Consider the following 26269-nt stretch of genomic DNA (forward strand, 5'->3'; position numbering starts at 1 on the left):
ATGTGTTTTAACTGACGACATGCGTCACATCACACATGTGAAACATAGAAAAACATATTAAAGAGTAATACCGTCTAGTTTCTTTTGTTATTAAAGATATCAGAGAAATTAAAATAAAATATTCAAAAAATATGAGACTACAACATAACATCGGGGTATACTCACCTTTGTGTCTTTTTTCCCTACAAGGTGTCTCAAACTTTTGTTTCGGTTAAAACAAATGTTAAATTACAAAACCGTCTATTTTTTTTGTTTCTAAAGATATCAGGGACATTCAAACAACAGCATGTTCACAAAACATAAGACTACAATATTATTCTGATGTATACTCACATTTGTAGCTCGTTCTCCCTACAGGGTGTCTCAAACTTCACACAAGAAAAACATATTTTTTTCTTCCACCCGGTATAAGTACAAAAAATAAGTTTGAGTAAACCTTTGCACAACTGTGTAAATACTAAAGAAAAGGCTAAAATAAAAAAAAATAGCGGAATCCGTCTGTTCGCGAAAAAATCAACTATGAAAATCAGCAGAATTTTCTATATCCCTAACTTTTGACGAGCAGTTTATTTATTGTCTTATGCTTTGGTTAGTTCGCTTACATTTTTTTATGTTTAGATATATACCTACTATTAGTCAGCTACGTGACTCCAACTATCAAAACTGGCACAAACTGTGGATATTTTTGGTCAGATTTTGCGCTAAGAAAATCCACCAATCTATGGATCTCACTAATAGGCTCTTAAGGATTGTGGAATATGCCTTTAGGACTTCATCACATGAACAAAGACTTAGAGGATATGATTGTTGGAAGGTATGTAATAATTATAATATAATTATTATATGTATATACAGGGTGTGCCAAACCTCTGGTTGTCTTTGATCAACCTCTGATCTTCTTGGATCACGGCTAAACTATGGGATATACAAAAAATTAGAACGTGGCACTCGCGGGGTGCCGACAAGTGAATATTTCTTATAGATTCGATTATATTCCAACCTTGGCAACCCTGGTAATTATACCAGGGTTGGCAAGCAGATTATATTCAATTATATATTATATTATGTTTATTACCTGATAGTTTTCAAGAAAAACAAATTTTGATTATAATTTTATACATCGTTACTATATTTTTTATTCTAGTTGTCTTTGGTTCAGCTCATATGACATTTTTTTCGTCTCTTATGATTTAGATATATGATATTTGGCAATCTTACAAATACGCAATCCCTTAATAACGTGAACTTTATTTCTACCTTAATAACGGGATACCTTATCCGCTAATAAAGTAATACGTTATTTTTCTGTTATTGCGCATGAGCAGAATAATGTATAACGTTTGACGTTCCTGAAATAAAGAGCCTAAAGACTCTCTATTAATAAGACCAGTGCCATCATATGGTTCAGAAAGTTGGTCACTTACACAAAATGACCAAGAACTGCGCAAACGTTTTGAGCGAAAAATCCTTTGACGAATATATGGAGGCATAAAAGAACAAGGTTTGTGGCACAGACGTTACAACTTTGAGTTGTATAGAAGTTTTGGAGAACCCGACGTTGTAAAATTCAGTAAGGTAACACGCCTTAGATCAGGGGTGGCCAACCTTTTTAAGTCGAGTGCCAATATGAGAACAAAAAAAATTTGGCGTGCCACTAAAATTTTTCGACATACTAATATGGATACTATATATTAATAATATACGGTACAATATGTATTTCTTATGTAAATTCCCCATTTTTCCGTTTAGTCAAGATAGTGGAGGTTTAAAAAATAACGTAATAAGTAAAACATAACAACAAACTTACTTTATTGTTAATAAAAATAAAATAAAAACGTTAAACAAAAAAACTTAAATATTTTCTTATTATCTAAAATTCAAATTATTAAACAGTTACTTATTTAATGTGGTATTTGAACTTGTATTTTTTTAATTAATTCATCTATATTGGGATTAATTTCGGAACTAGCCAACAGAATTAGATTTTTTAAATGCATGTCAGTTAATCGTGACCAATATTTTGATTTTATTATGTTCATAATAGAGAACATTTGCTCACAAACGTACGTTGAACCAAATCTACAACAATATCTCAGAGCTAACTCGTGTAAATTAGGAAAATTGTTTGCTGGTACAAATTTCCAAAATTCAATATAATTGGGATCAGTAACAGTTGAAATAATTTCCCTATATTTGGTTTTTAGTATAGTGTGGTTCTGTAAATCAATAATTTCGATCTGTATTTCAGCTGAGTAACAATTGATATCTTGCAGAGAAATAGAAAAAGGATTTATGAAAAGGTCAACATTCATTTTGTCTTTTTGAAAATCTTCAAACCGGGTATTGAATGAACCTAGCAAAATAGATATAAGGTTTTTAAATCTGTCATAATTTGGAGTTCTACTGACCTTGTTGGCTAATTCCTGCATTAATGTGAAATGTGTCAATCTCTGTTCTCCAAAATCGTTACAAAAAAGCATAAGTTTATTCACAAAAGAAGATATATGACCAACTAGAGTAGGAAAAATACAATTTTTTCCCTGTAATCTTAAATTTAATTGATTTAAATGTCTCATAATATCAGTGAGAAAATACTAAATCCCAAAGCCAATCTTTATCATTAAGTAACGAGCACTCACTGGGTAGTTCATTGTTTTCTTGCAAATATTTTAAGACGCACTCCTTCAAGTTCCAAAACCTTTCGAGTGCATTTCCTTTGGAGAGCCAGCGCACACTGCAATGGAGAAGTAACTCTCCATCTTGCTCCGTTTCTTCCGCGAACAGTTCTCGAAATTGTCGTCGATTCAATGCCCGAGCTCGTATTTTGTTAATGCAGCGTGTTACAGGGTCAACAACAGATGACATGTTTAGGTCCTTGGCACAAAGAGCTTCCTGGTGAATAATACAATGGTACTTAAAAACTTTTCTTCCCAAATAGTTTTCCAGTAATGTAACAAACCCCTTTAGTCTACCAACCATGCAAGGAGCTCCATCTGTACAAACACTATCTAATTTTGACCATTCAACTTTGTTGACTTCGATTACGTTTTTAAGCTGTTGAAAAATGTCCTCTCCTGTTGTTGTGACTAGTTGGCGCAAATCCAGAAGCTCTTCGGCATTTTCAAAATTATCATTGGTATAACGGACAAAAATGCTTAACTGCGCATTTTCTGTGTTGTCACAACTTTCATCCAACGCTAAAGAAAAGAATTTGCAGGATTGTAATCCACTTATAATTTGGGAAACAACATCCTGGCCCATATCATCTATACGGCGCATGACTGTATTTCGGGATAATGCAATATTATCGACCATATTTTTGATCTTTACATCTCCCACATTTTTAGCAAATATTGCCAGACTATTTTTAATTATCTCCTCTCCATCAGAGTAGGCTTTTTTCTTCCGGGCTAACAGCAGAGAAAGTTCATATGATGTTTTAACCATAGTTTCCATTTCATCACTTCTCTTCTGAAACAGTGACTGTTGGCTGGCTAGGGTTTTCTTTTTTTTTTTTTTCAATAAAGTCGGCTCGCAAATGTGAACCAATAGGATATTTGTTGCTGAAGTCCTTATGCAGTTGTTTATAATGTCGTTCCAGGTTAAATTTTTTCGGAACTGCTACAGACAATCCACATATCAAACAAACAGGCTTTGAAGTATTACGATTAGTAAATAAAAATTGTTCTTCCCAAGCAGGTTGAAAATCGCGAATTGCAATATCATCTTCGTATTTTCGTTTTGAAGTCGAAGGCTTACTCGTGGACATATCGAACAAATACTTTTAAAATTTTAAAGAAACAATGCGCGATGACAAAATGTGCACATACAACGGGGCAGTTTAAAATAAACTAAGCAAGGGTAACGCAGTCCTATTGCACATTACGACAGCTAGGATCACGTGCACCAATCGCAGCAATATCGCTCGCCAGAGGATGCAATGATGCCGCATCTATCGTAACTTCCGTAAACCTACCAAGTTTCTTCTTATTATTTTTTGTTTTTCAAGTTTTAATTTTTTTGAAAGTTTTTTAATCCAAAACGCTACGCGTGCCACTGATAGGACTCAATCGTGCCACAGAGTGGCACGCGTGCCGCGGGTTGGCCATCCCTGCCTTAGATGGATAGGTCATGTAATCAGGCGAGAGGAAGATGCCATAGTCAGAAAAGTTTTTGACCGAAGAGGGCCGATAGGACAACGAGCAAGAGGAAGACCGAGACTTAGGTACCAAGACAACTTAGAAAATGATTTAAAATCTATTGGACTTAGAGCATGGAGAAGAGTTGCCAGAGATATGGGCGAATATAGGATTGTTCTGAAAAAGGCTTTGGCTCATAAAAAGCTGTAATGCCACTGATGATGATGATGTTGATGATAAAAGCTTTTAATTATTTTCCTAATAAAATAACCAATATATTTTTTTAATTTGGTGAAAAATTTAATTACTGATGAAGTATAGTAAATATTTCATGTTTCGAATCATGTATTTGTGCTTTGTATAATTTTATTGATTTGTTTCAGTTACATGTGTACATTTTATATTTTATTTTTCTAACTGTTATGTTTTGAATATCTTGCCTGGTGATTTTTCAAGCCTTTGCTTTTCTTATTTTTACTTTTTAAATTGTAATGAATGATTGTACCTCATTTTTTTTATTGTATTATTGTATTTTTACTGTTAATGGGATTTTCCCGTGGATAAATAAATAAAAAAAAAATAAATCCATTTATTATTAGGTACTTCCGTTAAAGGGGAGGTCGTTATACAAAACTGTACAAACCTTTTTAAAGTTGTTAATAAATTTTTCCTTTAAAAATGTACTCAAATTGTATTTTTAAACATCTTATTTATTTTATATAATAATTAAATCCAGTATCAAATGTCATTTATATTTTATTAATACCTAATTTAAAATTTAGTTTGACATTGACGGATGTGTCAAACTCAAATGTGAATAACGTATGCTTTTCTGATATAAATACAAACATATTAATTATTATTTGCATGTAACATAATCTGTTTAAACAATACATAATTCCTTTATTCAATTTTAAACATATTATTTTAATATAATGTGCGGTTTTCGAATGACGCCCAATGCGATTTTACACCCGCCAGAAATAAAACTGTTTTATTTTCTTAAAGTTCGCGTGACCCTGTGGAATATTCCAGCATTTATACAATACTGAAATTAAAACCCAACTGTTATAGCCTCATGTTTTCTTAACGTTATGTTTTTTGATTCATTCGATTATGTTGGATAATAAAAAGTTAGGTACTTCAACAACTAGCCTTGGTTTTCATCAATACCGTGTTTTTAAATAAGTATGGCAAACTTTGAGGGGTTTAAACCTTTTTAAAAGTTTTCAAACATGGAAAAATAATGACAGTTTGCTTTATCAAAGTATGTCTGCAAATGCTTCGTTTCCGAGATAGAGTGTGTTGAAATTTTTCTTACAAACTGACGATTTATTTATTGCTCCAAAACCGGTTGAGATAAGCAAATGAAATTGGGTGGGTTTTAAGAGATAGTTATTGTGCATTTTTTCACATACAATTAAGAATTTTATGTTCACCATTGGCAGACATAAGGGTCATATTATCCGTATGGGCGCCAATGGTGAATATTAAATTCCTAATTGTATATCAAAAAATGCGCAATAACTACCTCTAAAAGCCCCCAAATTTCATTTGCATGTCTTAACCGGTTTTACAGCAATAAATAAATCGCCAGTTTATAAGAAAAATTTCAACACCTCCTATCTCGGAAACGAAGCATTTGCGGACATACGTTTATAAAGCAAACTATTATTATTTTTTTATGCCGAATTAATTGCCCCTTAAAGTTTGCCATACTTATTTAAAAACACTCTGTCTTGATGAAAAACAAGGCTAGTTGTTAAAGTACCTAACTTTTTGAAGTTATACTCCTTTACGATCGAGGGTGAAATTTTATAATTCTCTAGCGCATGCACAGACAGACAGTAGTTCGTTGCTAATCTTTCAAATTATGTATGTATCAGCGCAAATAAGTCATTAAACAAATATATTAGTAAACCATACAGAAGTAAAAACTTCTTTTGTATATTGGTATAAAAAGTTTTATTAAAAAACATAAAAGTCCTCCAAAAGGATTTGCAAAACGTTTTCAATCTGAATCAGATCATCGATCCAATGACATCAAACACCAATCCCCACTACACCCCCTGGAGGTGGGGTGGGGGGTAACTTTAAAATCTCAAATGGAAACCCCCAGTTTTTCTTGCAAATTTGGATTCGTTACGTAAAAGTAGGCAACTTTTATTCAAGACATTTTTTCGAACTGTGGATAGATGGCGCTATAATTGGGAAAAACGATTTATCCTGATATCATAGGGAAATTATAAAAACGGTCTAATATCTCACGAAATACACTTACAAATGAGAAACCAAAAAACAGATTTTTAATTTTTCTCGAAAACCTATCGAATAACACCAAACATGATCCTCCAACCCACCCCCTGGAGGTGGGGTGGGGGTAACTTTAAAATCTTAAATAGCAACCCCCACTTTTTATTGCAGATTCGGATTTGCCATAAAAAATTAAGCAACATTTATTCGAAACATTTTTTAAAATATCTGATAGATGGCGCTAATAAATCGTATTGTTCCAATTAAAACGCCATCTATTAGCAATTCTAAAAATTTTTTCGAATAAATGTTGCTTAAATTTTTGTGACGGATCCGAATCTGTAATAAAAAGTGGGGGTTGCTATTTAAGATTTTAAAGTTACTCCCCACCCCACCCCACCCCCAGGGGGTGGGTTGGAGGGTCACGTTTGGTGTTATTCGAAAGGTTTTCGAAAAAGATTACAAATTTGTTTTTTAGTTTCTCATTTGGAAGTGTATTTCGTGAGATATTGGACCGTTTCTATAATTTACCTATGGTATCAGGATAAATCGTTTTTCCCAATTATAGCGCCATCTATCCACAGTTCGAAAAAGTGTCTTGAATAAAAGTTGCTTACTTTTACGTAACGAATTAAAATCTGCAAGAAAACCTGGGGGTTTCCATTTAAGATTTTAAAGTTACTCCCCACCCCACCTCCAGGGGGTGTAGTGGGGGTTGGTGTTTGGTGTCATTGGATAGATTTTTGAAAATGATTGAATACGTATTTTTCGGTTTTTCGATCCGACGTTTAATTCGCGAAATATTCGACCGTTCCACTACTTTTGGGACACCTTGTATAATAGAAGTATAACTTCTTACGTGTGTACAAAGTACACACACATTCTTTTTTTATTATCAAACATAAGCGAATGAGTTAAAAATCATAATGTTAAGAAAACATGAGGCTATAGTTAAGTTTTAATTTCAGTATTTTATAAATGCTAGAATATTCCACAGGGTCATGCGAAATTTAAGAAAAAAGGACAGTTTGATTGGTACACCCGGTATACAAGACAATTTACTTGTCTAGCAACAATATTAATACAGCGACGTTGTTAAAGAATATGGATATAACATATTAAAATAATCACTTAAATCGGACATCACTTATATCGGTTTAGTAAATTCGAGACATCAAAAATGACCCAGTGCGTTAATTTCTTGTAGAAGTGTAACTTCTACTAATCGAAACACTTTGTGTCACTGTCTTAAAATACCTACATATACGCTCTGAGCTTCGTTGGTGTCGCTCCTAGCGGATTACTAATGCAACTTTCACCGGTAATTTTTAAATTTATCATTTAATTGTTATCACTTAATATTTAATAGTCGCATGCCGGTGGTCCGGAGTTCAAATCCTACCGCCGGCAAGAACAACTAGACATTTTTAAATGTCTATAGGCCCCAGGTCGACTCAGCCTGAATAAAATGAATACCTTGGGTCAAACCAGGGGTAATAATAGGCGGTTGAAGCGTAGCACTGGCCCTGTTACCTTCCTTGTATACCGTAGGCCCTAGATATAGCAGACTACCCTGCTATACTCCCAAAGCCGCGTGCGGTATAAAACGGGAGACTATTATTATTATTATTATTCTTTTTCTCATGATCATCTTTCAGTGCGTCACAGTTTTTCGTTTTCTTTCTAACGCATTAAGTTGTATGTGACAGAAAAAAAGGCACGTCGGTGACATTTATAACATTTATTCTAGTTATTCTAGTTGTCGATAGATGGCGCCATAATAAAAAAAATAATTTTTTTTTAATTAGATAATAATATTACAAATATAATCTGTATAATTTATAAGACTATACAAATCAAAGAAAATACCATTTTATAAATGCAAGAAACACATTTGATTTGTTTTTATTCCAAATTGAAAATAAAATGTGACAACTGTCAGATTTAACTAAAATGTTATGTTAGAATAAATGTCATAAATGTGTATTATCACGGACTTACCCTTTTTCCTATCATTTGTTACGCACTGAAAAATGATCATGAAAAGGACAATACTTAATATTTACAACGCAAAAAAGTAATTAAATTGTAATCGATTTTTTAAAGATTTTGCTAATCATTTTAACGTTCTATTAATGAAATATTAATTTCTTACTTCGGATACTTTCAGAATTATCGAGTAGATGGCGCTTAGATTAATTTATAATTACATATTACGAATTATTAAAAAAACTTAAATTCAGTATTTAAAACGTAGGTATATTTAAGGTAAAAATATACACCACAGCTTTGACCAACTAATATTATTTGCTATTAATGTTTTTAATTTCAATGTTTTAAATTAATCACTTTGACATTTATGACAAATTTCCAGTAAAAGCTTACAGACTTGTCACTACTGGCGCTCGCGAATTTTTAATTATCCCCTCTACCTACGAGCTCATAGCGTATACCTACTGAATTCGCTCAGCCGAGATTCACTTTGACACATTCGGAATAGGAAATATGCAGCACCAAAATTCCTACTTCACACTATTAACTGCTCAAATCAACTTATCTTTCACTAAAAAAAAGAAGAAATATTGGAAATAGTGGGAGAGTATACTAAACCCATAAAATTTTGTAGAATTAATTTCTACAAAATTTCTCATTTTAGTGGAGTCAGTGAAGGTTTTCACCTTCGATTTCGTTGAACCTTCATCGATTTTCATGAAAATTGGTGAGTAGTTAGAAGATACTTCAAGGAACAAAGGTGACATGCTGAAAACTTGCGCTTTTACCCTGGGGGGTGGATGCCACCCCTTTTCGGGGGTGAAATTTTTTTTATTAAAAATAATACCAGAAATCGATAGAGGGGCAACTTCTAATCAAAATTTGTTACATAAAGTTATTAACATAAATCAATACTTTTTGAGTTATAAATTTCAAAATTTTTATTTTTTCTTAAAAAAAACGCATGTTCTAAAGCTCTTTTTCACGTATAACTCAAAAACTATAACCTTTTGTAAAAAAGCTATTATTACCAAAATTAAAGATAATATAGTATATTAAGTATGGAGAACGGTAAGGGTTTTATACCGATCGAAGACAATTGTTTGGAGGAGGAGCGGAGCGACGACTCTAATTATTGTCTGAGATCGGTTACCCTTAACGTTCGACATGCTTATAACGTTTTTTGCACGATTGATACCATTATAAATTATAAAATTAAACATTTTCGTCATATTGACTAGTTTCATTTATTTTATCAAGATAGATACTTTGGTTGTTAGGTAGTAACTAGGGTGCATAACAACAATGGAGAATTGAGTTTTTATTTAGTTGTCAATAATTTTAAGTACAATTATAAATTAAAATATGAGCGAAAGTGAATTTGAAGAAATTGAACGGGCTTGGGAAGAAGGGTGTTCCGCAATTATTCCCGAAAAATCCAAAATCCGTTATCAAAATACCTACCAAAGTTTTAAAAAATGGTGCGAAGGCAGGAATTTAAGAATCGAAGAAAAGACTCTATTGGCATATTTCGTTCAAAGACATATGCAGTTGAAAGCTCCTGGAAGCCTCTGGGCAGAATATTCAATGATTAAATCCACCGTTTTTCTTTATGATGGCACTGATATTTCCAAGTTTTCAACTTTGATCGCGTAGTTGAAGAGAAAAAATGTTGGATACTACTAATGTATGCGATTCTGCAGGAGTTTCTGTTAGAAGTGAAACCACAGCCCAAACAAGTGGGATTTCATTAAATAATTTAACAAATTGTACCATAAGTTTCAATATTAAAAAGCAATTCGTTAGTTTTCTTTATTCTTTCAAAAAATAAATTAAAATTAAGAGATTTTTTAACTCGACGGTTGGTGAATTACTTACCGTCGAGTTGGAGTACTTACCGTCGAGTTGGGTTACTTACCGTCGAGTTGCTAGTAAATGTCACCTACTGACGTAAAATCTGTCACGGTAAACGGGGTAAACAGTCAAAAATGATCAATCGTGCAAAAAAGAATTTAATACACTCCCCACTTAAAAAACTAAACTAATCTTATTTCAAAGTGAGTTATGGGTAATTGAATGTATATTTTTTTCGACGAGTACTCAAATCCTAAGTATTCAAGCTTACATAACGGGAAAACGATGCATTTTATATGATATACTTGTTAAGCATTTGTCAAAATACTTCAGAATACCTATCAAATGAGCTCCAGTAGAAGTTAATAGCATCAAAATTAAACAAGTTATGATGAAAATAAGAGAACCCTTTCGATTTTTTTAGGAAAAAGTGAAAAATAAAACATACGCCATTTCCCCAAAAATTAAAATTTGTGGTAATCCTCACGAGAATTTCTTTGGGTTAACATAGTTAATGATTTCAACAATTTTGACCGGTTTATAATGCACATTTTTGACAAAAAAAGGTATAATTTAAAAAATCAGAATTTTTAAAATTATCGTACTTTTCATTTTCTTTTCATAATAACTCAATATACGTAAAAAATCATATATAACTAAATTTTAGTTTTTTCTGTTCCAAATACTTTATCCATTTTACTACACACATGTCCAAAAGTTTGGAATACGTACAAATAATATATCTACGCCTATGGTGGTTTCAAACCTGTGGTTGATATTCATTTTAGAGCGTTTTTACATGAAAATGATAAAAACTTTGAATCGTTTTTGTATCATTTTGCCCATTTTGGTCACATTCAACTGGTTAGCGTATTTACACATTATTTCAGTCTGTGTTTAAATTTGAATTGAGACGTTTAAAAATGCCTAGAAACGTGATATCTCACTTTGACAGATTTAGAGTAATTGCTTTGTTACAACAGGGCTTTAGTCAAAGTGATATCGCGAATATTGTTGATGTTACTCAGAATGCTGCATCTAAAATTAAAAAAAAATTCCAAGAGACAAATGACGTCAAGGATTGTCCCAGAAGTGATAGAAGTCGATGTACAACAGCAGCACAAGATCGGCAGATAACATTGATAGCTCGAAGAAATAGTCTGGAATCCACAAGTGGTATATCCAGAGAAATTTCTAGGCTGCAAAGACTGAATATTTCACGGCAAACAATAACACGCGGACTAAATGCGGTAAATTTGTATCGTAGAAGACCCTTACATGTTCCTAAACTAACCTACCAACACAAAATAGTAAGGTTGCAATGGGCTAGAGAAATGGTGCAACATGGTCCTAACTGGAATAACGTGATGTTCTCTGATGAGTCAAAAATTGGCTTGGTATCTGATTCGCGAAGAACACTGGTTTGGAGGGCCCCAGGACGACAAGCCTGACTAGAAACAGCCCATCCGCGTGTCCCATTTGAAGGTGGCAGTACTATGGTTTGGGGTGGTATTATGAGTGGTACACGGACGCCACTGCTGGTTCTGGAGAGAAGTGTCACTAGTGCTGTGTACATCGAGGAAGTTTTAAATCCTGTCGTACGTCTATTCCGAGGGGCAGTAGGTGATGAATTTGTGTTTATGCATGACAACGCACCTCCTCATCGAACAGCAGCAGTACAAAATTTTCTGGAAGAAGAAGGAATATCTACATTACAGTGGCCCTCGAATTCCCCCAATATTAATGTTATTCAACATGCTTGGGACATTCTCAAAACACGCATCAAAAAGCGAAACAATCCCCCTATTACACTTCGCGAACTAAAAGATGCTGCTCGTGAAGAATGGAAAAGAATTCCGCAAGCCCAGCTCGACCAGTTAATCGGCAGCATGCCAAATCGCCTACAAGCATGTATACAGGCCAATGGAGGAAATACTAATTATTAGTTTTATAGAAAATTATTTTTTTCTTTACTAATTTATTTTTAAATGTAAGTTGTACTTTCTAAGTTTTACTCCAAGAGAATAAATAATTTTTTTTTGTATATCGTTTATCTGGTTTTGAGATTTATTTAGTATTGTTAAGAATTGAAACAACATTATGTTTAACTATTCAGAAAAGTTTATATGTAAAAATCAATAAAAAGACGAAATATTCCAATATTCCAAACTTTTGGACATATGTGTATTTCCGTAGAGTAAAATAATAACCGAGATAGAAACGTTTAATATTTCAATTTTGCTGCGAGAACCATGTAACCGGGGCCATTTAACCTTTTATTTTTAAAAAAGTAAGAGGTTTAAAAGGCAATTTTTGACGTTTTTTAATAGCTCTTGGAATCAGCTTTTAACTAGTTTTTAGGTGAACCTCGTATCTTAAAAATTAACGGAGTTATTTACAAAAAAACAATAACATTTTTTAGAAAACTTTTTTAAAGATACATTTTGAAACATTTTTGGTGCATAAATTTTAATGCTGTCAACTTGTTCGAGGGCTTATTTGATAGATATTTTTATGAACTTTGACAATTTGTTTAATAAGTTTATGTTATAAAATGCACCATTTTCCCGGTATTTAAGCTTGAATACTTAGATTTGGGTACTCGACGAAAGAAATATACATTCAATTACCTATAACTCACTTTCAGTTAACATTAAAAGGTTTTTCTAATAAGGAGTTTATTTGATTTTTTATTAGCCTCAATTTTGATAATAATAACTTTTTTGCAAAAACTTACAGTTTTTGAGTTATTTATGAAAAATCAATTAAAAACATACATTTTTCTCACGAAAAATTAAAATCTTTGATCTTTAATAACTCAAAAAGTTTTGATTTATTTTAATAAATTTATATAACAAATTCTGCTTATAATTTGTCCCTCTATCGAATTGTGGGGTTATTTTTAATAAAATAATTTTCACACCCGAGGAGGGGTGGCATCCATCCCCAGGGTAAAAGCGCAAGTTGGCACCATGTCATCTTTGTTCCTTGAGATATCCTCTAACCACTCACCAATTTTCATGCAAATCGATGGAGGTTCAACGAAATCGGAGGTAATAGCTCATATCCACCTTCAGTGACTGCACTATTTGTTATCAATACAATATAATGGTGTAAATCAATAATTATTGAATGGCGTAAGGTTTATGTTATTTATGTCTGTCTACTATTAATAATATTGGCTTTGAGCGGGTATGTTTGGTTGTGTAGTAATTTCCAGTCACGTCTAGCAACCAAATTTCCCAAAAAAAAAATTACCAACGTCACTAGACAGTAGTGTCTCAGGCGAATCGACTTAATCTATTTTTTTTGTTTACTTATATTTACATAAATATTTGCTAAATGTTATATGCATTTTCAGGAGCTCATTGATAATGCTAGCTTAGACCCGCATCACATCTCTTCCGCAAAACAAATAAAATTATTGGTAACACCTCTAAAAGCGAAATTTTCTAAACAAGAAGTAGTAATTTCGAAAAGATTCGATGTGTTTGTTCACTTGCTACAGAAGCTAAAAGGTGAAAGTGTTTTGTGCCTTTCCGAATTTTTAGAATTCTGTTTTGGTGTTAACACGACCGACAAGGATAATCACAGGTATTTACTTTTTTTGTATTATATTTTTAATTTAATATACAGGGTGTAACAAAAAGGCAGGTCATAAATTAAAGCACATATTCTGGCACCAAAAATCGTCGATTTTGACAAAATTACAAAGGCTTTAAAACGCGCCAGGCTTTAAAATGGTCTTGCCATTAAAAAGTGTTGGGGTGATTCTCAGAGGCTTGTGGGTTAAAGTAAAATAATCAAAAAAATCCTTAACCATTGTGTCCCCCTCTAATCAAAAATTGACCTGTCCCTGGTAGCCCGATCAAAGAACAATCTGACTCCAAAAAAAATAAAGGAAGGATGAAAATTTGGGAGTAGGTAGTTGAAATTGTCTATTATTATATAAGAAAAAGTTTACAATGTTTTCGGACGGTTTTTCGGAGATAACTGAAAAAGTAAGTATTTTATTGAAAAAAAATATTCTTAGCAAAAATATAGCCTATAAAAAATTGAAAAAAAAAATGGTGTATGTATGAGGTCTGTAGGCCCAGTAGAAGCAGAGCTGTAGTTAATGAAAAGTAGGTTATTCTTCGTCAAATTCCAAATCGAATATTTCAATGTGAAATATCCCAAAAACGGAGCACTCTTCGGGGAAAATTTATTTCAACTTTTTTAAAGTGTTTAGAAAAAGGTTTATTTTTGTTTTTTAAAAAAACTTCAATCATTAAAAGTAAGTGAGTTACGCTCAAAAGATTGTTGGTCCCTTTTATTTTTTGGTAAAAAAAATCGCGAAAATCACCCCCTAATTAGCATCACAAATAAATTTTATCATTACCTCTTGACAACTTACTTAGCTTATGTATTATTTATATGATCTGTAAGTTTCATCGGTTCCAAGTACTTATTTTTGAAAAAGGTGTAGTTAACCCGCGACTAGTCGCGCCGTTAGATAGGATCTCACATTTTATCCTTTTTCGCGATAACTTGATGAAAAATTTTGCAATTTTGAAAAAAATTCGTAAGTGCCTCGAGGAAGGGTGTAGTCCTTTTTGTGGAATTTATGGTTTTGGGGAGAGCCAATTAGCTTTAATAATTGTTGGAAATAATATTTCTAACATAACAAGTAAATACAAATACTATTAAATAAAAATTTGTTGTAAATTTGTATTTAAATTCGTATGTTGAGATAGAATCTAACACTCGACTATCCACGTTACAGAAGTGAGCGCGACTACTCCCGGGTTAAAATGGCTTGAACGAGTAACTAATCACGAGTTTAGGCAAATTTTGAACAGCCATAGCATAACCAATTTTTGTTTAACAAGAAAACAAAAAATCAAAAATATTCATAAAAGCAAAACGAACATTTTATTACTCTTTGTGATTTTTGGTATTACAATAATTGAAGTTATACTTCTTTAGGCACGAGGGTAAATTTTTATTTTACTGGGCGCATGCGCACACCGACAGTATGGTATAAACGTTATACGGGATATGATTAGGTGTTAAAATCATTTGTCAATAATTGTTCAATATGGAGACTTTGGATAAACAAATTAATGTTGTGTATATTAGTTTTTATTGCTGTGATGGCAGAGAAAAAAGCAAGTTTATAATATTGTAGTGACTTTTTAAATAGTTTTTAAAAGCGACAGGTACGTAATAATTGTAAATGTTTCAGTATCCTAATAAAAAATTTCATAGGTACCTACCTATTTGTAAAATTTAAAAAGAACCTACAAAAATAGTATGTAATGCTTTGATTTACATAATTTGGTTACCATCAAAATTTCTACCAATATTCACCTAATATATTGTTTTCTAACTCTATGTTTTGTTGTATTTTAATATTTCTTTCAATTTTAAATAATTTCAATTCAAAATCAAAATAATTTGGTTAAATTCAGAACCGTTAAAAGTATAAGGTGAATGAATTTCAATACTAACTGCGCTGATAAGCGGGTTCGAACCCCAATGGAAACTTTTATTTTTTTTATACATTTTATGATTGTAAGTTTATTTATTATATATATTTTTTTCAGAAAATATGTATTTAGTTAAAAATTTTTCCTACATTGTTCAGAAATTATTTGTGGCCTTCTTTAATGTGTTTGTTTGTGTGTGTTTTATTCTTTTATTATTTTAATTTTTGGCACTGTTTTAATAAAATTTTTGAGAAGTAGTAAGTATTAAAATTAGTTTAATATTTAAATAAAATATAAATAAACTACTATAATTGAAAATGGTTATTCCTTTTTTATAAATAAACTGTTTAAAGTATATTAATTTCGTTGAAATCATATAATAGAAGTATAACTTCTTACGTGCGTACAAAGTACACACACATTTTTTTTTAAGTTAATTTCATAAAAAATTCCATTTTTTTTCAAAATTAAGAAAAAAATGTTTATTTTAAACCCAATTTTTTTTAAAAATGAGCACTTTGAACCAATGAAACTTATAGATAATATAAACAATACATAAGTAAAGTAACTTGTGAAGCGGTCACAATTAATTTTATTTGGGAAGTCAATTAGGGGGTGATTTTCGCGATTTTTTAGCAAAAAATAAAAAAGATCAGCAATATTTTGAGCTTAACCCACTTACTTTTAATGTTAGAAGTGTTTAAAAAAAAAACAAAAATAAACCTTTTTTAAACACTTTAATAAAAAAGTTGTAATGAATTTTCCCCGCAAAGAGCTCCGTTTTTGGGTTATTTCAAATTGAAATATTCGATTTCGAATTTGACGAAGAAGTACCTACTTTTCATTAGCTACAACTCTGCTTCTACTGGGTCTAGAGACCTCATGCATATACCATTTTTCAGCTTTTTATAAGCTATATTTTTGCTAAGAATATTTTTTTCGCTAAAATACTTACTTTTTGAGTTATCTGCGAGAAACCGTCCAAAAACATGTTTTTTTTTGTTAAAAAATGAACATATTCATTCGCAAATAACTCGAAAAGTATTAACTTAGTGAAAAAACTCTATAGAACAAAAGTTACTTAGAATTGGTCATATTATACAATTTCGGAATTATTTTGAACGTATATTTTTTCACCCCCGAGAAAACATTTTTCACCCCGTATTTTCCAATTTTAGTAAAATGGAGGGGATGTAGAATTGTAAACTTTTTCTTATATAATAATAGACAATTTCAACTACCTATTCTCAAATTTTCATCCTTCCTTTATTTTTTTGGAGGTTTTCGTACAATTTTGTGTTCCCTGATCGGGCTATGGTTTTATTCAGGTAGAATAAAAAACAGTTAGCATGGATTATTTAGCACTAAATTAAAAACGCATGCAGAAAACATTTGGGGAGTTGATAAATTGTTAGATGATTTTTCCAATGTCCAATCCATTGCCTGAACAACACGGCGATTTTCTTGCTATAACTAAAAAAATCTCATGAGCATTTTTGTGTTTTGAGCAATAATAATTAAATGTTACTATGATGGCTAGGAGTGCATTCAATAACATGGCCAAACTCTTTAAAAGGCACAACCTTGGGGCTTACACACACTCAAAAATGTTTTGCATATTATCTGTAACGTCACTGAACGTTTCTCATTTGAAATTTTTTGCACTGATTTTTTGTGTCTACTAAAATTTTTTTATTGCTTGTTTTTTGTTTCTTAATCGTCGCAAAGATTCTCAGTATTTATATTGCGTTTATCAGTTTTCGAAAACCGATATTTGTAAAAATTGGTTCGCGTTTTATTCACTTTGTAGTGAACAATATGAATAGACAATTGATATCTGAGTTCAACAGAGCTAGAATCGTTACTTTGATTTAGGAAGGCCACACACAAATCGACGTTGCTGTCCGGGTTGGAGTTAATCAGAGTGATGTGTCTGGGATTGTGAAAAAATACCGAGAGACGAATTCTGTTAGCGATCGTCCAAAAAGCGGAAGACCCAGAATTACTACTAATGTCCAAGAACGCTTTTTAACGTTAACTGCCCGGAGAAACCCCTCTATGACTACCCCAGCTATTAGAAGAGAGCTCCAGCAAGCTCATAATTTGTAATTTGCGATCAGACTATTAGAAACAGGTTACATTCGGCGAATTTATTTACAAGAAGGCCATTGTTTGTACCAAACCTTACGTTAGAGCAGAAAGAGACTCGACTGGAATGGGCCAATGAACATTTACAATGGCATGACAACAGATGGGGAAATGTGCTATTTTCTGATGAAACCAAAATTACCGTTTTGTCGGATAATCGCCGAATTAGGATTTGGAGGAAGCCAAATCGACAGGATAGACTTAACCAAGCTGTCCAAAGAGTCCCATATCAAGGTGGCTCCATAATGTTTTGGGGCGGCATCATGCTAAATAATAAAACTCCTTTAATTCCTATTGTTGGTAACATGAATGGACAAATTTATATTGATACCATTCTTAGGCCTGTTGTACGCTTGTGGCGAGGAGCTGTTGGTCCTGAATGTATTTTTATGGACGACAATGCGCCTCCCCATCGTACGAGACATGTGACAGATTTTTTAAAGACAGAAGATATCGTCAGATTACAATGGCCACCTTGCTCACCTGACCTCAATCCCATTGAGCATGGATGGGATATGCTCAAAAGAAAAATTCAGTCCCGGCAGCCACCCCCAAGGACACTACAAGACCTTAGAATAGCAGCGATTGAAGAATGGGGCACCATGGACCAGAACTACATTAATACGCTTATAAGAAGCATGGGACATCGCATTCAGTCTTGCATTGATGCAAGAGGTGGAGATACGGCATATTAAGTATTAGTTCCTATATCTGTACAAATTTAAAAAATATATTTATAATACATGTTATAAATAATAATAATACATTGTTAATCCTTTAAATTTTGTTTATTGTTTTTTTCAAAACATACAATTTTATATATATAATAAAGTATTTTGTTAAAAAAAATAGAGTTCACCAGATTTGGTGGATAATTTTGGAAATATTACATTATGCAAAACATTTTTGAGTGTGTGTATTTATGTTAGGAGGGGGCGTGCACGATACGTGCCGTAGAACAATAGAAAGCGCACGTCCCCGGCACTCGCCGGTGTCGCCCCGTTTCGCTCTATGATAAACTAGCCAATGCTTTTTATATCAGACGTTCTTCAACGTGCCCCGTAAAACAGCAGTGCTGTCCAGCCGTGCTATCCATGTCCCCGTCCTAACATAAATCCGGCCTTAATCTGGAGATGAAAGTAAGGATCCTACGATGTTATATATTCTCAATATTATACTACGGAGTTGAATCCTGGACACGCACTGAAGCAATGGAGAAAAAACTTGAAGCCTTCGAGATGTGGTTATACAGGCAAGTCCTAAGGATATCATAGACAGACAAGATAACCAACGAGACAGTACTACGAAGAATGAGAAAGAAAGAGAGGTGTTATATGCGATTAAGGGGAGGGGGTATGGTTTGAAATATTTAATTTTTTCAAATAAAAGTGCATACTTTCAAGAATACTCTCTGAAAATTTCAAAATAATCAGAGTAAAATTACCAGAGATACAGCGTGTTGAATATCCCTACCTTCGACTCGCTTGGCTGCGACTTCGCGCCAACAAGCTTGAGCGTAGTGAGAAACGTTAAACAACTGTTCGCCTTCTCTTTTGTAGATTACTTCTCGCTCGCTTCGATTTGGCAGACAAATAAGAAGATGAAGATGCAGTTGTCAAAACTTTAAACACATTTTTCTCAAAACTGCTTTTTCAAATGCGGTGGACATTGTAACTGAAAAACTACTCGGTCGATCTACCTGATGTTTTGCACATATTTTCTTTAGACATTTCATGAGGTAACAACGTCGAGATATTTTTCTTTTTTTGCTTATTTTTTGTTCAACCATAATAAATGTTGATTTTCACAAAATTTTTACCAAAAATTTCATTTTTTTGATTTCTGAGTGATACCAAAAATTCAAAAATCATTAAAAATAAAAAACTTGACGTTGTGACCTCGTGAAACTCATAAGCTAATTAAATCTCTTTGAATTTTTTGTTTCGTATGATCGAGTGACGAGTTCTGATGTCCACCGCAAAATCCATTTTTTTGTGAGCTGCCTGTCAAAATTTGTCATTAATGGCTTATTTTTCAATATTTTGGATTTAATTTTTTTCTAAATATTCTTTGAATTGTACTTAATATGCTGATTTAATTTAAAAATAAAATAATTGTACCATAGCTTCGAAAAAAAATCACAAAAATGTGCTTGATATGTTGATTTCAAACCATACCCCCCCTTAAAAGGAGAAAGTGAGAAAATTTCGGACACATATTGAGAAACGGCACTAAATACAGATTACTGAAGGTAATCCTTCAAGGCAAAGTATTCGGAAAGCGAGGAATTGGGAGAAGAATAATATCATGGTTAAATAACCTGAGAAAATGGTTCTCCACAACAACTAATCTATTTAACGCATCAGTTAATAAAATAATTAAAACCAGAATGATTACCAATATTCGAAGCGAAACTATGATGTGAGTGAAGGTTATGTACTGTTCTAATACCTATATCTATGCACTAGAAGGATAGGAAATCTACCGGAAATAATACTAACTATCAAAAGACGAAAACTTGAGTACTTGGGACATGTGATGAGAGTGCAAAAATACTCATTATTACAACTTATTATTAACTATTTATATGGGAAATAAGCCACAATTAAATTGAAAAAATAATTTTATTAACGTTTCGACGCCCAAATACTACTAAATTAAACAAAACAAAACAAAAAATTCTTCTAATAATTTATTTAATCTGACTCATTTATATTGGCAATTGAGACATATATTATACATTTTAAAGTAGAAGACTATAATATATGTCTGAATTGCCAATATAAATGAGTCAGATTAAATAAATTATTAGAAGAATTTTTTACTTAGCAACAAAATTTTTGTTTAATTTAGTAGTATTTTGTATTTTGACAACGACACCCGATTTGGCCGTCGAAACGTTAATAAAATTATTTTTTCAATTTAATTGTGGCTTATTTCCCATATAAATAGTTAATCATAAAAATGCCACAAGGAAATAGCTTCAGAAGAATACAACTTATTATGCAAGGCAAAATCCGAGGAAAGTGAAATGTGGGAAGACGAAGAACATTCTGGTTTAAGAACTTACTGGAGTGGTTCGAATACAGTAGTGCAGAGCTATTTAGGCGGCAGTCAACAGGGTCCGCATTGCCATGATGATTTCCAACCTTCGATAGAAGATGGAACTTACAGAAGAAGAAGAATACCTATATCATTCTCTTTGCCTTTATCCCTATGATGCTTCGGATTCCTAATTATATTTCTCCACAGGATTCTATCTTGGATCAGACCTCTTTACCTTTTGTAACTCCACTTATCCATTCAACTTTTCTCACTTTCACCACATCCAATATAAAGAGCACACAGTAGCGATCAACAGGTAGCAACAAACGCGGTCCAAGATTCCGAAAGTTCTGCGAACTTTTAAAAGTGAGGCAACAGTGCGTCGGTAATTCGACACTGGCAGTGACGTTTATACTATCAAAAACAATAATTTTTATACACATAGGCGCGAAATGTTGCCAAGTCAGTGACGTTCGATTTCTTGTTATAAAAAAATCGATTTTTAGTAGTTCCAATGTGACACAAAATCTAGGCACGGGTTAAAAAAGTTTATTTGAAGAAAGTTTATTTTTTTGTCTTTCTTAATGGCGGTACAGGCTCCTTTTTTCAATATTTTATTTAGTTATAGAGTAATTTCCACATACTAACATATTTCCGAAATTGGGCTCTTTACCGCCATTCTTTATTATATTACGAATATGTGTGCCAAATATCTCGACAAAATATTCAAAATTAGAGCCGCAATATTGGAACGCGTTTGTTGCTACCTGTTGATCACTACTGTTTGCTCTTAAGTAAGTTTTATAGATTTTTACTTTCAGTTTCATTGGAATTTTGCTGTCCTCCTTCCCAATAACATAACTGCTAACACCTCTATTGATTTCCTCATTACTCTGTAATACTTTGTCTTTACTCTTAACTTTTCTTGTTTATTTTATTTTCTTTTTTAGGTCAGGCCAGGCAAAAACTGTGCCCATGATATGGCCAAAGAGTACCAAAGTCCTGCTATCCATTTTGGGACACAGCCATGAAGAAAACACTGAATGCGTAGAACAGATTTTTAAAAATCCAATTTTAACCCAAGAAAACTTCAAGAATCATTATATTGTTATCATTAATTCAGTAGGAGAGTGCTGTGGTTTACTGAAGGATAGTAATTTCGATTTTAATAAAGATCAGGTAATGATTTCTTTTTTTATTATATTAATTAGTCGTGCATAGTAAATCTAGGCATGGGAAATATCGTTATTTTTAAAGATTGAATCAACAGGTCATGATAAGGTCTGGGTCTCTGACCCGGATCTCTACTCAGTAGGTTAATTTTGTTCTAATTTTATTTTATTTTAATAATAAATAAAGAGAATAAACCTATAGAGCTTAAATTTATAGACCAGGGCATTTAGCACTAAAAACACCGGAATAAATCGATTTTTAAATACAGCACCTAGGGACTTGCCTACACACCTAGAAACTTTTTGTATTATAAAAGACTAAGTTTTTCAATCTAATAGCACATAAAACAATACTAAAAATATTACTCTACATCCCACCAGATTGAAAACAATGGGAACCTTCTCTGGCAACATCTCCGAGGCTTCTACAATTTGCAAGCCATAACGGATGCTGAGACTAAAGAAGATGAGGGAATTTTAAAATTTATAATTCACGTCCCATATGCAAGTTCCAACGAGAATGGTTTGTATTGTGTTCAGAATGATATCAGGAAAAAAATCTACAATAGAAAAATGGTTGGAAATGCATATACTTCGTCTAATATACTTACCGTTACACGACATCCGCGTTGTAGTCCGTGACGTCACATGATACCAACACAGTATCATGTGATGAGTATTTAGGCGGTAGGTGTGTTCTTTTTTAGTATCATTTTGCCGAGTACACTGGAATTACAGCCACTAGTCATATTTTATTAGATACGCGTAGAAATAATATTTGAAGATTTCTATTAATGTTAACTAAGAAATACACAATAATATGTTTCATTTAATTTGTATAAATGGATTATAAAGCGTTTTTATGAAGCACATTTGTTTGGAACACACTGTAACTGTAATCGAACGAAGGTGACATTTTGGCATACATTGGTAATATTTATTTGACAGTTGCGGTCATGACACTAGTGATGTTGATTATAGTTACTTTCGAGTATTCGTAACAAATTGTTACTTTTGTACCGGGTGTCCACTTATATTTTCCCCCATTTTAATTGCCTATAACTTCTAAACGGTTCAAGATAGAAATATGCGGTCTTCGCTGAAATGTTTTATTTTAGTAAAAGTTTTGTCTGAATGGATTGAATTTTTTATATCGCTTTCAAATACGAAATAAAAAATGGCGGATTTTTGAAAAAAATTTGTTGACTTTTTTTTAATGGAACACCCAGTATATTTTTTTGTAAATTGAAAGAAAGGTCATTCACCTATCCAGCGATATAAAGTTTTTCAAAATCGGTTGTCAAATCACTGAGTAATTAATTTTTAAAATGAGGGGTGCAACGTGGATATCACATACCTAAATAACATAACTGAGTAAAATGATATTATGTTATGTGATTTCCACATTGCATCTCTCATTTTAAAAATTAATTGCTCAGTCATTTGGCAACCGATTTTAAAAAATTTTATATCGCTGGATAGATAAATGACTGTTTTTTCAAGACACAAAAAATATACTGGGTATTTTAATAAAAAAAGTCAACAACGTTTTTTTTTAAAAAATCCGCCATTTTTTATTTAAAAGCGACATAAAAAATGGTCATTTACCTGAAAACTTGAAAAAACGGTCATTTATCTATCCAGCGATATAAAATTTTTTAAAATTGGTTGTCAAATGATTGAGCAATTAATTTTTAAAATGGGAGATGCAATGTGGAAATCACATAACTTGCTTAGTTATGTTATTTAGGTATGTGATATCCACGTTGCGCCTCTCATTTTAAAAATTAATTACTGTGATTTGACAACCGATTTTGAAAAACTTTATATCGCTAGATAGGTGAATGACCTTTCTTTCAATTTACAAAAGAATATACTGGGTGTTCCATTAAAAAAAGTCAACAAAGTTCTTTTCAAAAATCCGCCATTTTTTATTTCGTATTTGAAAGCGATATAAAAAATTCCATCCATTCAGACAAAACTTTTACTAAAATAAAACATTTCAGTGAAAACCGCATATTTCTATCTTGAGCCGTTTAGAAGTTATAGGCAGTTAAAATGGGGGAAAATATAAGTGGACACCCGGTATTTGGGTACCGGTAATCATATCGAGAATCGTATTTCTCAATAGGTAGGTATTTTGTATAGGTATTCCGATATAACAACGACGTTCACCGATCTGTTTAAGGGATAAAAATGATTTGATTACTATAGGTTTGTTCCAACACGACGAGAACCGTCATGAAACGATCACGAAACTGCGAGCAGATAGCAAAATAATACGTTCCATGGGTTATTTTGTTTACTGCGCAGTTTTGTGATCGTTTCATGACGGTTCTCAGTCTTGTTGGAACAAACCTTATGATTACTTTTGTTACTTTTGTATTTGAGAACCCCTAATCATATCGAGAATCGTATTTCTCAGTGGGTCCTCACACCCTTAAAACGCTTCATACCGATAACGATATTCGATAACACTCGTAAAATACCGGTCCCGTCCGTTACTCGCTGACATTTGATTGGTAGAAAGTAATCAAGTGCCCTGTCAAGTAATCAGACTAATCAAAGTAATCGAAGTAGATATAATAGTCGTTACTCGCCCTGATGCGATTGGTACGAAGTAATCAAAGTAGATACAATAGTCGTTACTCGCTCTGATACGATTGGTACGAAGTAACGAAGTAATCAGAGTAATCAAAGTAACGATTTGCCTCTCTGTACAGTAATCGTTACTTTCGGTATTCGTAAGTAACGAGTACTTTGTAACGAATAGATACTTTTTCCACATCTCTACTTGTCACTTCATATTTGTTTTTATTCTTTACTATAAGTATGTGTTTTATTATATTTACTATTTTTATTATTTACTTTAACAGAAGATTATAACTTAATTCTTGTTTTATATTCCTAAAGTTTTTATTTATTGACATTAAATATTAATTTGTTTTATTGTGTAATCCACTTCGCAATAATTATGCGATTTATTTGATTTAAAATGAATCCAAGAATTTTTTGTAATTGGGCAACAATGTCAACTTAGATATCTGATGTAGATAATGACGTAATGACGTGCAACGGTAAGTATATTAGATGGACTGTATGTAATTGCATTTTGAAGTGCATAAAATGAATTCAAAAGTGCTTAAACATGTCAAAATAAGATTTTATTACTCGGGCGATTTTGGGACCGTTGAACACGACTACACCATCAGAACCGACTCTCGGAACACCAGTGTCACTGTTAAAAGGCACGTCATACGATTTTGGCAATAAATTGATACAAGTAGATTACTTTGGGGGTTTTTGGGGTTGCTGAAAACGAATATGCTCTCAGAACGACACCCGACACGTGGTGTCTAGAGTCACGTCATTTTCTGGAGTTTCGAGTGAATTCGACACTAAATTGGTACAAACAGGTTACACGGAGAATTTTTGGGATTGCCAAACACGAATACGCCATCAAAACCGACTCCCGGAGCACCTGGTGCCCACGGTTACTGCAAAGGAACATCATCTTCTGGAGTTTCGAAGGTTTTTGGCACTTAATACATGCAAATAGATTACTAGGCGGTTTTTAGGGTCGCTGAATATGAATACGCCATCAGAACTGACCATCGAACCACCTGGTGCCCAAAGTCACGTCATCTTCTGGAGTTTGGAGGGTTTTTGGGCACCAGGTGCACCGGGGGTCAGTTCTGATGGCGTATTCTTGTTCAGCGATCCCAAAACCCATCTGTTGCATCAACTTAGTGCCTAGAACCCTTGAAACTTCAGATGACGTGCCTTAGCAGTGAACCTGTACTTCAGGTGCTCTGGTGGTGTGACCCCAAAACCCCCGAGTAATAAAATCTGGCCCTAAATACACTTATTTTGACATATTTATGCACTTTTTGATGCATTTCATGCACTTTAAAATACAACTATGCATTTCCACCCATTTTTCTATTTGTAACGTGGTCGTTGCGTTTGTTGCTCCAGGTAACAAAATTCAGCCGAAGACAAAAGTTCACTGTTTAAGACATTTTTATTTGGAATCATAACATACAAAAGATAAGATAATTAGCCTTAATTACTCGTTAATCTCGTTAATAAAATATATTTATAATCCACGCATCGAGCTTTCGGTTCGGGGCGATGCGACGATATTTTTTAGATGAATGAATGATATTGATGATCGCGTGGATTAGGAATTAAT

The 26269-nt window shown here is 32.8% G+C and overlaps 1 protein-coding gene across 2 annotated transcripts in view; it reads left to right on the forward strand.

Annotated features, from left to right (window-relative positions):
• The first annotated feature begins 601 nt into the window (after nucleotides 1–601).
• The window catches only part of LOC114335848 (telomere-associated protein RIF1-like), a 102263-nt gene continuing 76595 nt past the window's right edge, over nucleotides 602–26269 (forward strand). For both annotated transcript variants that reach the window (XM_050642958.1, XM_050642959.1), the window contains exons 1-3: nucleotides 602–814; nucleotides 13600–13832; nucleotides 21853–22081. In XM_050642958.1, coding sequence (XP_050498915.1) covers nucleotides 611–814; nucleotides 13600–13832; nucleotides 21853–22081 — 666 coding nt within the window. In that variant the 5' untranslated portion in view covers nucleotides 602–610. The remainder of the gene's footprint in view (nucleotides 815–13599; nucleotides 13833–21852; nucleotides 22082–26269) is intronic.

The sequence above is a fragment of the Diabrotica virgifera genome, chromosome 2, assembly GCF_917563875.1.
Source record: "Diabrotica virgifera virgifera chromosome 2, PGI_DIABVI_V3a".
Taxonomy (NCBI): Eukaryota; Metazoa; Arthropoda; class Insecta; order Coleoptera; family Chrysomelidae; genus Diabrotica; species Diabrotica virgifera.